This window comes from Nelumbo lutea, chromosome 5 (assembly GCF_056320005.1).
Source record: "Nelumbo lutea isolate HS-2025 chromosome 5, American lotus-T2T, whole genome shotgun sequence".
NCBI classification, from domain to species: Eukaryota; Viridiplantae; Streptophyta; class Magnoliopsida; order Proteales; family Nelumbonaceae; genus Nelumbo; species Nelumbo lutea.
Genome location: NC_142688.1, coordinates 14,412,904 through 14,425,384, shown reverse-complemented (window position 1 = coordinate 14,425,384; position 12,481 = coordinate 14,412,904). Strand labels below are relative to the sequence as shown.

Below are 12,481 nucleotides of genomic sequence, written 5' to 3'. Positions count from 1 at the left end.
TTTGGTGATTCTTTTGCTTTAAAGCACGAATTTGTTGCCCTTTCTCTATTTCTTTTTTAATTTTTTTTTCTGAAGTTTGGATTTTAGAAACCTAATTAGTGATCCTGGACTTCTTTTTTTAGGGAAATTGCCTAAAACCCACCATCATTTTTTATGAATTATCTTAAATTCAACATAACCATTCAAAACTCTCCATGTCAGTGAGATAATGATAACTTGACTAACAGATATCGTTAATTTATTATTTTACCTTTTATTATGTTCGGCTCATTTTATTATTTAACCTAAATGTTTTATCCATCACACATGAGTGTAAATATTAAAATATCAGGACAGACGTGTTGGCATCGTTCTTGTGTCAAGAACACTCGTGGCTGCCACATCATCAAACAAGAATATTTTATATGAAATAGTCCGCATCAATATCCAGATATCGGGATATCACCAGAGATTCCTCCGAAGAGAAGATTCTGAACTACATTGAGAACTTGAAGGTCAATGAAGTTGAAGATATCTGGCAGAAGACGACCGAAGAATGAATTGTACTGCAAGAAGAGGGTGCGAAGACGAGAGCATTTAGAAAGAGAAAGAAGGGATGCTATCGTTGAAGAGGTGTTACCAGTATGGACTCCAAAGATTATCAAACACAATTAACCCCCTCCCTCCCAAGCAGAGGTGTAAAGCTGGCCATTCATACTGGCCCGTAGGCCGTCACGGGTCATGCTGCCCTTCCCAGTGAAAAATTGAGGGGTCAGCTCGACACGGCCCACAGCCCAAGCCTGTGCGGGGCTAAGCTGTCTCATGGGCCGAGTCTTGGGGCAAGTCGGGCTGTACATTGGGCCAAAGCTATTTATTTAAAAAAATTGATAATATAGATAAATATATATAATATAAATAATATATATGGGTCATGTCGGGCCATGCCGTGCCATTCTAACGCATGGACCTAAACCCCAGGCCCAACACAGCCCGCATAGTCATGTCGGGCCTGGCATGACCTGTGAACTGTCATTCCAGGCCGTGTCAGACTGGTCCAAGTTCGTGCCAGGCCATGCCGGGCCGCAAACCACACAGCCCGATTTACACATCTACTCCCAAATCCCACTACCTCTTTATAGCACCAAGAAACAACCCAAACAGCAATAACATTGGAAACGACTCTATAGCCATCGCTACTGCAACCCTCACATCCCCTCTCTCCTCTTCTCCTCCCTCAACCCTCAACTGTTGGAGACGGCAAAGCTCCACCATCCATGCAAATTTGATGAACTAATAACCCAAAACACATAAGCTCGTGAATTTACTAAAAGTAAGTTCCATCATCCAGCTTGGGCGGTATACACATTTGCAAAATTGTATTATAGTGCTCAACAAGAAACTTCCGGAGATGAAATATTCCATTTTGATTAGAAGGGCCATGGTTTATAATATGTTTTGCTAGTTGCTATTTGAAATTTTGAATTGAAACAGAAGAGGGTGAACGCCGACAATTATAAGAAGCTAAGAGATTACTGTTCAGTAGAGGTATTAACAATAGGAGATTAATTTTGACTTGGGAAATGAAGTGGAGGGATGATATATGACAACTTCTCAACATGAAGCCATGTGAAGGATAGAGTAGTTCGACACACATCAAAATATGTGATTGTCATCTGTTGCACTCTGGATCTATATGGGTTACTCATCTGTTAAAGAGAAAATTTCAAACATTTGTGTTGTGCAACGACTAGGGTTAATAATCCTAAACTCGAGTCTGGAATTCCTGAATTACTGTAATTCTGTTGTATTTTATTCGCACTTCCATTCACTTTGTGACAAGTATCTCCAAAAGAGTTGTTGTGGCGAGCCTTGCCGTTTTCAATGGTTGAGGGAGGAGAAGAGAAGAGAGAGGGGGAGGGTTACAGCGGAGAGAGGGGATGCGAGGGCTTGTTCACGGCGGTGAGATCGGCATTGTGTGTTGGTGAGGGTGAAGGGGTGGGAATAGAAGGGGGAAGAGACGGAAATCGTTGATAGAGAGAGGGAGACAGTGAACGGGAATATTATATATGAAATTGGATTGGGCACTTAAGGGCATTTTGGTCAAAAAATATTTAATAAGCTGACACTCTCTTCAGCAGTGGTGATGGTAAATTTAAGAGAATTCATAAAAAGTGATAGTAGATTTTAGACAATTTCTCTTTTTTTTAAGTATCATACATCAACGCCGCCCTTCGGTGGTGGTGATGGTTATTATTTTTAAACGTTAATATTGTTTTAATTATATATCCTTCTATTCTCTATGCAACTCTATATCCTCTGAGTTTGAACTTGGATTCCTCAAGGCTTTATCCCTTTTCCAGCTATTTCTCTGACACTCTTTTCTTTCTTCTACTTACTCTCTTTCTCTCTCTGAATTTCAAACTAGTACGTTCTCCAGAAATTAAACTCTTTTTCTTCTGTAGAGCAAGCAAAAGCAATTCCTCTCTATACCCATCTCTCTATTTGCCATTGCTGTCAGAAAAATTTACCTTTAGAGATGCAAGTCACCCAACTCATCATAGTCGCCTGAATATAAGCATCAGCAACAGAATCGAACAGTTCCAGCCATCGAGGTCTTCAAGACTTGAATTTCCCTCCATCATCAACATCTTCGACTGAAGATGAACGAGTCTTTTACGCTTCTTTTATTTGTTCAGAAAAAAAAAAAGGTAAAAAGGTCTGAAAATTATCAATAAAAGTAATTTTAACATTTTTAATTATTATAATTATTCATTCCATATATGATGGTGTTAACGGTCTATTAACAACAAGTACCTAAATATCACGTTTCCAAAGTTTTGGGTATTATGACATTTTAGAATTGGGAGACCAAATTATCACTCGATCCAAAATACCCTGTACTTTCCCTAATTGAAGAAAACTTACTTCTAATAAAAACTATGTAAAACTTTATATGAATATCAATATTTCCCATTTACGCATAAATTCATGGTGTAAAGGTGTATTTATAACAAGGCTGAGGTCTTCTTATACCCTATGAGTCTCTCAGACTAATATAACCCGAGGTTGTTTTCGGTAAATAAAAATATAAGCGGAGTTCAGAAATTGCGGATTTTGAGCATGATTCATTGGCATCGAGCGTACTGCAGGATGAAGATCTTGACCACATGGTCAGGAATTCTTTTATAGAATTCCTACCTTCTCATGCCAAACTTGCATTGCACCAAACGATATGGGACCTAAACTAAAGGGTATAAATTGGGAAATGACTATTGACTTAGGCGGCAGCCCGCAGCCCGCACCGGCAGAGTGACTGGCAGCCACCGTCTTCATTTAATGCCCAAGCAAGTTGCCAACAATCCAATGTCAATTATCAACGGACAACAGCAGTTCATCTGTTCATGCCTCTTTTCCACGTTCCACCCCCTATTATCTTCGCCGAGGCCCTCAATCAAACACTTTAACTGCGTCTTCGTCTTTTGACTCTTTCCTAGGGTTAGCTTTTCGTCTGAGGTTAGGGTTTCTCATTTTCGGCACCAGCAGCCGTCTGGCATGGCGATGGCGAACGACGCCGTTCTCCGGTCTTCTCTGCTTTTCTTGGGCGCGGTGGTGCTATTAGTCGGAGCCTTCACTTACTCATTCAAGAAGATGATAGTCACTTACTTCTCCGGTCTCTTCGCCATCGCCGGTCTGCTTCTCCCCGACTGGGAGTTCTTCGACCGCGATTTCTCTCAGTGGTTTTACCCAATGACCACCGAACAAGGAGACGCCAATTCTTCTCAGAGATCCAAATCGACCGGGTAAATTTTCTCTATTACTCTTTTAGATCTGAAGTTCGCTATCCTTTTCGTTTCTGAACTCTTATAAATAGATCTGAAGGTTTGGTCTTGGTCCCATTACTTCTTCGTACTGTTCGTTTTTCCTTCATTTTGTTTGTAGAGCCGTGATCATATAATGCTTGCTTAATTAAACCCCATTAAAACAAACTACTTAAGGTTTACATAAAATGCGTCAACATAATTGCTCATTACGGTAAACCTTCTCTCAGTTGTGACTAAAAGCCTAACTTCCAGTTCGCTGATGTTTCACCGGCTCTGAAGCTTCCCACTAAAATCCCAACCTTGTGTCAGTTCAGTTGGTGATGCAAAGAGAAAGAGCTAGAGAGTTTCTAAGTTCTGTTTCTGCAAAGGGATCTTAAGAAGTGTAAATCTTTACTCCACGACCTCGTCCAATCATCCAGTTGAAGATAGAGCTAATATCTTGTTTGAAAGCATTAGTGATCATTCCTGAATCCGGTTTGTTATTGTTTTGCAGGTTTAGAATCTACCCGTTGAGGATAATTTTGTACACAACAGTCTATGGCTTTGGTCTTTACAAATGGTGGATGTTTGTGTCCAACTAGTGAACTACCTGCTACCTCTCTCACTCAACACAAGATGCCATTCGATATATATGACATGTAACGCTTCCTCGTCTAGATTATAATTTCTGGACTTCCATCATATATTTGTGTCAAGAAATCTGTATCATTCTCAGCTAGTTTAAGATGAATTTCTTTGTTTTTTTCCTAAACAATGAACAACATGCTTTATCGTTTTCAGTAACGAGAGGAAATACCATATTGCCACCAAGGCCCAAGTTCTGTCATTCTGTGTACTTCTGGGATGGTCAACAGACTCAACACTCGACAGATCATTCGATTGTTCTGAACTTTTGATCAGGGTTTTAGTCTTTTAGAAGTAACCAGGCAACTATTTACTATTACAAACTGGGGTTACCCACATGCCTTCCCATATAGAAAGCCAATAAGAAAAGAATAACCACCATTTATATAGTCGTCAAATCCAGAAGATGAAAAGCTCAGAGCCTTGTTGTGTTATGAAGTTTCATTTGTGCTTCCTATTATCTAAGGGGAACGACGATGGAGATGGCACACAATCCAACATACAAGTGATTCTACTTCTGTACCGGTAATTTCATAATCTAAAATTTAGATAAGTCGGCAATTGAACTAGGTAGGATGGGGTTTCTCCACAAATAATCTGATTTATATGGTGAACCTGTCCAGAAAATTACAGTTTAGTCTTTGGCAAGTGACTCATCAAAGTCTTCAATCTCGATTTAACCAGATGCCATTTGCTCACCACCACCACCATCACCCCTCACCCTACTAAAAAAAAATCTAGATTAGAATTTTCAATTTTTCTTCACGACAAATTGAAGGGGCTAGAAGAACTAGAAGCATATCCAAAAGGACTTAATTTAAGCACTCATGTTTTAATAATTTAATGATGGATATGGCATTGAACAAAATGGAATGACGAAGTAGGATTCATGTGACTGGTCCATATTGTTGGGATAAGGCTTCAATGATGATGATGATGACCCTTAAATTGAGTTCAGATTTCTCATGATAAACTACTTTGTTAATTGTTTCATTTTAATTATATATCTTAATTAAAACTTTTCTGAATAATTCATTTGAACTTAAATTGTGATTTAGACCAATGATGGGGCAGTGTTTTAAAAGGCATAGGCTTGGAGACAGCACTCCAGGCATTGACATGTCTGAGGTATATGCCTCGGGTGCAAGAGGTGTACACCTCAATTGCTTTTTCCATGAGGCGTGATGCACCTTAGGCACACCTCATATAAAAAGATAAAAAGAAAGAAAAGAAAAGTAAAAAAGAAAATAAAATAAAAAAAGAAAATAAAAGGTGATCTTTCCTCCTCCCTCCACTTATGCCTCCTTATATTTGGGAGGATTAAGCCCAATACGTTTTGAACTATGCCTCACACCTCTAGGTATTAAAATGCTTGGTATCACATCTCCATGTTTTAAAACATTGGATGGGGTGACATTTTTGAAAATAACAATACTCAGTTATATCAATTGTAGCCATTAGGCATTAGTTACAAGGCTTTGTTTATTTATCAAGAAAATATTTATCTAGATAAGTGCACTTGCCCATATTAGTTTTGTTGAAATATATCTTTTAAGCAAATTAAACATTGACCATTTTTACCCATAAAATGTTACTATTAGAAGGGGGCAATTTTATCTCATAATATTTTATTGTAGGGCCCATAATTTATCAAAAAATTAATATAGGATTGTCGGGCAACCGAAACCACTTTTCCATTAGTCAACTTTCTCCCCTCCATTTACCAAAACGCATGAAGGATCTAAGTATTAAAAAAACAATGTTTTTAACATGTGCATATTTTGTTTCTTTTGAAGGTATCATCTTTTCCAGTATGATGGAAATTGCCTAAGAAAGGAATTAATGGATATCGATTTTGATTAAGTTCCTTTATTTTGTTTGCAGTGCAATTCTATTTGCACTGGTCTAAACAAATTCTTAATTACTTTTATTTGAGGTCCTACCTTGTGTTGTGTGCAGTGCAACTGAAGTAAAGCATGAACCGGAAGTGAAGCAGAATTTGCACTCTTCATTTTAATTTTCATGAATTCGTACTGATGCAAATAAATTTACAAAATTTAGAGTGCAATTAAACTAGTGATTAAATTGTACTACTTCAGAATCATAAATCACATCTGTGCTTTGTAGCCATATACACATTGCCGGAGTGCACTGCTTCCATAAAGTTGCTAGGCGAGTGCTAGCATGGCGCTCTCTCTTAATTCACAGGACAGGACATAACACCTCTTGCATTGCTCAGCTTAGTAATATAAAAAAATGATATGCGAATCTCAACCAGTGGGCAGTGGCTAACCAATGGCAATGTCCAGTCGTCCACTCGCTCACATTAGAAAGCAAACCATATTGGTAAATTACTTTCTCTAATAAAGTAATAATCCAGTATCAGGCCCTGTTTGGTTAACGGGAATAGGGGTCTGGAATCGGAATCAGAATCCCAATCTTATTCCTACTGGAATGACATTCTCTCATTTGAAGGAATGGCCATTTCTTACCTATTTCTCGGGAATAAAATCTCATTCCTGCTGATTTTAATTCCCATTCTCATTCTTATCTGAACCAAATAGATTATAGGAATAGACCATTCTACTTCCGATTCCGGAGGATTTCAATTCCAACTGTAAACCAAACGGACCCTCAGTCTTAATTCCTCTCTTCTCCAGTGTAAGCCGCTGCTAGTGTTATGATGTGTTCAGAATTCAGATTTTAAAAAATAACCACTAATCTTAACCTTGCATCAGGGTTTTAAGTAGCTTCAGGTTTATTTTCCTTTTCCAGCTTTTTCATAATCCCATAGAAAGACAGTTTTTTGTTTTTGCCAGCTAAATTCTGGGACTACCAGGTACCAGGTAGTTATGTACTTGTGTGGGAACAAGAATTACTGCGGAAAGAATGAAGGGATAAAGGATGATGGCTAAGTAGATTAGAAGATGAATATTATGAAACCATAGACAACTTCTGTTAGTATTTTGTGCGCTGACTCACTAACAAAATCCTGACAAAATGTGCAGCCCAAGGCCTGCTAATATTTCACCAACCTGAGATGATTCAAATTTATTAATCAGGAACAGGGAGTCCTATAATAGAGTGGTACCGGCTCAGATCAGAATAACCCAATGCAATTGCCACCTCTGAAGAAGGGCCCCGCCTGCAACTGATTCATATTCATCAGCAAGCATTGGGACAACTACTTTCAACTTTCAAGTCCTCACACACACACACAAAAAAAAAACCACGTATTTAAATTATACTCCCTTCCACAAGAAGAATTAACTGCCTAAATAAATTGATGATGTGATACAGAAAGATTGACAAATTCAACTAATGCTGCTACTCTGCTACCAAAGACCAAAGTGATTACAATGTGAAAGTCAGGCTCATGTTGACTTTTCTGCTTCTGCTTTTTCTGCTGCTGCCTCCTCCTCTTGCAATTTCTTGAGAGATGGTGGCGGCCTGACAATAATGCTTTTCTTCCATTGCCGGTCAAGCTTTCTTGATAACCTCTTGTTGATTCCCTCTTCAATCTCTCTTTCCCTTCTTACTGTAAGCATGCGTGCAATCTGTGCTTAGAGAAAAAGGATTGATCATTATAGAATGATAACATCACAAACCACTAACTTGGTGAGGGTAAAAGTCTCCAAGGTGCCTTAAGCCTTTATGCCCAAAGATACAAGCAAAGAAAGTCTAATAGATAAGGAGGAATTTGTAATGGTATTGGTGACTTAACATGCGAGTATGAAAAAAAGGAATATAATGACATCCAGAAGGGAAGGTAAGTGAAAATAGATTGTAACGTCTTATTAACTCATTATGGAATATAGCATTTCAGGGACTCTTATAAATGGATGAAATGTCCCTGTTGGATATTAAATCCAAACACTCCATGGATTATTGAGGGGATACTTCTACATAACGCTTTCTTTTCTGACTATTTGACATAAACAAACAGCCAAAGTACACATCACAATGGATGCCATTTTTCCTAAAAATACATAGACAAAGATAAACTTTTAGACCTTTTTCTATAGGTATGTATGTGTGTGTGTATGTGTGAAATTATGAATTAGACAAGTCCATTTATAATCTTGCTATCTTGCCTATTTAGATTCTGATTCCCATGTCTATGTGACCATGCAACAACATTGATGGAATTAGACAAGTTCAACAACAATCCGAGTCTACCTTCTTCCTTTTCTTTCCCCTGACTGAAAAAAAAAATGGAAAAGAGGCAAAAAACGAAACAACCACAATAACAAGAAAAGGCGATAACACTTGTCATAGTGATATGGAGTAGAGCTTTGGTTTAAAAACAAAACGAGCTAGCCTCATTGATAAGTTCTTTGGTGGTTGAAGTTGATGTCTGGGATCAAATCTGAGTACAGACAAACTGGGCATTGAGCTTAGCCATTAGAAAACAATTTTGATACCAGGGGAACTTCAAATTTAGTAGTCAATGGAAAACCCTAGTCAAACATGTTACATTTCTAAAACTTAGTTGAGGCCAAAAGCATCAGTAGTTCTTTTTGAGAACAAAATAATTGTTTCTCCACCATAAGAAAATGCTCCATTTGCCCTATTAGGAATTTTCAACAGAGACTGTTTATGATATAATTACATGCAATACCTCACATGCTCCATTTGTTTCTTATCTTTCAAACACACAAGTCGTTTTCCCCTTTTTCATGTGAACAACTTTTATGACTTAGTACCTCTTCAGCAAGAAAACTAAACATGAACACCACAACCCGGCATCTTGTACAGAGCCAGTCCTCTTGAGTCTTGATCCTTCCTTTCCTTTTCTCCCTTTCTTGTTTAGTTCTTTTTCTTTATTCTCTTTTTATTGCAGAGATGTAAAATGATGTCATTTCTCATTGCAGAGATGTAAGTTCAACTATTTTCTAGTCAATATCAATAAAAAAGAACCATACTATCTTTATTAACATAAAAAACCACCCGTTTACCACATTTCCAAAGCCCCAACGGCTCTATAGCCTCTTTGCCCGATAGAAATAAAAGAGAATAACAAAATACTGCAGAGGCCGAAATTAAATAATCAAGCTCACAACAAAAGCCAGTGAACAATAAGGTAACATTTTAAATAGCACAAAATTGTCTAAGACTTGGTAAAAAAATATGGAAAAATCTTATATGATGCAAAAGATCTAATTCTCATCCTTAGACTAGCCGGTGAAAAGGATCAAAAGAAAGCTCAATCATTTCCCAAGGGAAAAGAAAAGAACCAATAATAAAATTTGAATGTGTGATTAGACAATTACAAAGAGCTGTTGCAATTTCCAAACGGTACCAAAAATCAATAACCAAAACCCTTTCTAAAGCATCCATCAACTGTAAACCCATTTCTTTTTACATTGACTGCACGGAACAAGTTTCTTGAAGACATTACTTAGGTCAAAAAAGGGATTACTCATTTAAGGAAGCAGCAAAGAGAAACCTCTGTTTATTTTGCGTTTCAATTTTCCCACGAAAAGTCCGAGAATATAAACAAAAGGGTAAAAGACTTAAACCTTCCTTCACATTTCTCATAAATACCAAAACCTCCCCTCTCTTTTTAAAATGGACTAAGACCTCTCCTACTAGAGTAATATTCAACTGAGTTATCCAAAAGTCTCTTTTGCCATTGCTAATTCTTCAAATTTTCAAAACGAATCTATCTTGTCAAAAATCGTGCTGGGCATTTATCTGACTTTTCCTCATAACCAAAATGTGGTAGCTTTAAATAATATTAACACACAATTTATGTTAGACACGAGAAATCAAACTCCAGAGTCTGATCTCTTTTTATAGTTGTCTGGGAAATCGATTTCCAGTGGTTACGGTGAAATCCATGACTTGTCTGATCTCTCTCAGCTACAAGCAAGATCTGTAATGTCCTTGCTTCATTATCGGAACCCTTTTCTTTTTTTCTGCTACGGATGCCTATCCACGATTTCATCACATGGAGAAATATGAAAAGAAACAAACACTAGGAAAACAAAGAAATGGAGATACAAAGAGAAGACAATCCAATAAAGCCCGTTACAAGGAAAGAAGTGTTTACAAAGGTTTTGAAGAAAAAAAAAATTAGAGAAAGTAAGCTAATTAAGACAAAAAGTTGTTTAAGATTTAAACTTCCTACAACTATTCTGTTTTGAACAAAATTCAATCAACCAACGCCCCCCCCCCCCCTGTTTTCGTTTTATTCATCTTCCTAATATCCTTTTTATCTATTTCTTGTCCTCCTTTCTCTCTTTCCCTCTCTCCCTTGTTCTCTATTACCACTGGTGAACATGGAACTTGATTGAACAAGTTGGAATTTCTCGGTCACAACCTCTTCTGAATCATTCCTAGGTTGCAACCTGGAATTTTTCGGTATTCACTTCTTTTTCTTGCACTAATAAGCCAGATTTGATTGAATTTCCCAGCAAAAAGAGAAAATTTATTTTACACTATATGATTTCCCGTGCAAAAAGGGCAAAACTGGATTTTTAAAAAATTTCACCCAAACATAAGGTCACATGTAAACAGATTGCTAACGGATTGCTAGAGGAGGGGACTGGGGAGGTCTTTGTCCCATGAATTACCCGAGAGGAGAGGCTTAAGTTCATTTTAAAAAGATAGGGGAAGTTTTAGTATTTAGGTCAAAGATGAAGGGAGGTTCAAGTCTTTTACCCTAAACAAAATTAACTTATCGAAAACTCAGAGATGAAATAACTTGGAATATCTTACTCTTTTTCGCATTCGACGGAAGTCGCTGGATTTGAACTCATTACGGACTGATTTCTGCAATCGGAGCATGAAGAGTTCACCCTTGAGATCGACAATCTCTTCGTTTAGTTCTTCGGTGGTCTTGGCTCTAATCTCCTTCAGTTCTTCCTCTCTCTTCGCCATCATCACCACAGACGAAGCAGGGTTTCGCGAAGAGGGCATCCGAAGTGGCAGGACATGCTGAATTCGGATGCCATGGAAGGAGGATGATTTCGCATTTCCGGATATGATTTTTGAAGAGGAACAGAAAACGCTCGAAGGAGAAGCTACAGAGAGGCTCAGCATTTTCACGATCTTTCGTTTCTCCCGCTCGCCCACCCGCTCAGTCTGAGAGTGATAAGTTGAGAGAACAGTTGTAGTATATCTATGGATAACGCTCTTTTCTTATTAAAAATAAAATAAATATATCATTTTTAAAATGACTGAAAAGCCACTTAACCTCAATCGTGGAGCAGTGGGCTGGATTGGGCCTGGACCTCAACTAGACCTGGACTTCTTCTGAGATCAGTTAAATGATTAAATCATGATATTCTTTCTTCTTCTACTTTTCTACGATTTAAAATTTTAAAAGCATAAATTATGACCGAGAGAAACCTGATGACACTGACTTTCTCAACGCCCAACCCTTCAAACGGTATATGATAAACTACTGGTCCTACTTGTATAGGGAGTTTCGTGAAGCTAGTCATTAGTCAACAACTACTGGTCCTAGTTGTATCTACAAGTACCGAAGATTGTTCTCTTGCTATCTTGACTTGTAGATGAGGTTTGGGAGATCAAATAACCCCCCACAACTTCGCATAGCACATCTCCGCCGTGTATTGAGAACAATTTCCGATGATGATATCATCATTTCTAGTATTATCATCGGGAAATGTTTCAAATATTTTACGAGAATGCATTGTGGGACACTGTGGAGGGCTGATTTGAACTCGAGGCTTGGGGCCATAATTTGCCACGTGACCTTTTAGTTCATAGTTTTTTTTGGGGGGGGGTTGATAAAACAAACAAAACACAACCACAAATAAAAGAAAAAACCGGGAAAAAAAACAGAAAACTAAGGAGGGTCAAAGACCCCTCCCTCCAAGTCAGGCACCTGCAAGACATCTTCAGCACTAAAAGGGGGAAGCATCCAAAGCAAGGGGTGCTCCCAAAATTCCTGAACACCATTCTTGGCCCTTAGCAGCCAGTCTATGCGTTGCTCCAATAGAGTCCCTTTTCGTTAATCTTACCTTCAAGGATAAGTTAGACAGCACATACAAGTTGTGAAGGATCAACCAAATACTAGGATCACA

General features: G+C 38.0%; 2 protein-coding genes across 2 annotated transcripts; one reads left to right on the top strand and one right to left on the bottom strand.

Moving 5' to 3' along the window:
• Positions 1-3,304: 3,304 nt before the first annotated feature.
• Positions 3,305-4,626, top strand: LOC148850502 (signal peptidase complex-like protein DTM1). The gene is made up of 2 exons (XM_088947137.1): positions 3,305-3,779; positions 4,294-4,626. Exons 1-2 carry the CDS (start codon positions 3,532-3,534, stop codon positions 4,379-4,381), a joined length of 336 nt encoding a protein of 111 aa, XP_088803263.1. The 5' UTR covers positions 3,305-3,531; the 3' UTR covers positions 4,382-4,626.
• A 2,823-nt stretch (positions 4,627-7,449) lies between these two features.
• Positions 7,450-11,669, bottom strand: LOC148850501 (Ribosomal L29 family protein). Its single transcript, XM_088944799.1, has 2 exons — positions 11,148-11,669; positions 7,450-7,981 (listed from the first exon to the last, which is right to left on the bottom strand). Exons 1-2 carry the CDS (start codon positions 11,469-11,471, stop codon positions 7,799-7,801), a joined length of 507 nt encoding a protein of 168 aa, XP_088800925.1. The 5' UTR covers positions 11,472-11,669; the 3' UTR covers positions 7,450-7,798.
• Positions 11,670-12,481: the final 812 nt, after the last annotated feature.

Coding starts and splice junctions, on each gene's coding strand:
- LOC148850502 (XM_088947137.1), top strand. CDS start 3,532: ATGGCGATGGCGAACGACGCCGTTCTCCGGTCTTCTCTGCTTTTCTTG. Junction 3,780..4,293: donor CAGAGATCCAAATCGACCGG/GTAAATTTTCTC, acceptor ATTGTTTTGCAG/GTTTAGAATCTACCCGTTGA.
- LOC148850501 (XM_088944799.1), bottom strand. CDS start 11,471: ATGCTGAGCCTCTCTGTAGCTTCTCCTTCGAGCGTTTTCTGTTCCTCT. Junction 7,982..11,147: donor TCCGTCGAATGCGAAAAAGA/GTAAGATATTCC, acceptor CTCTAAGCACAG/ATTGCACGCATGCTTACAGT.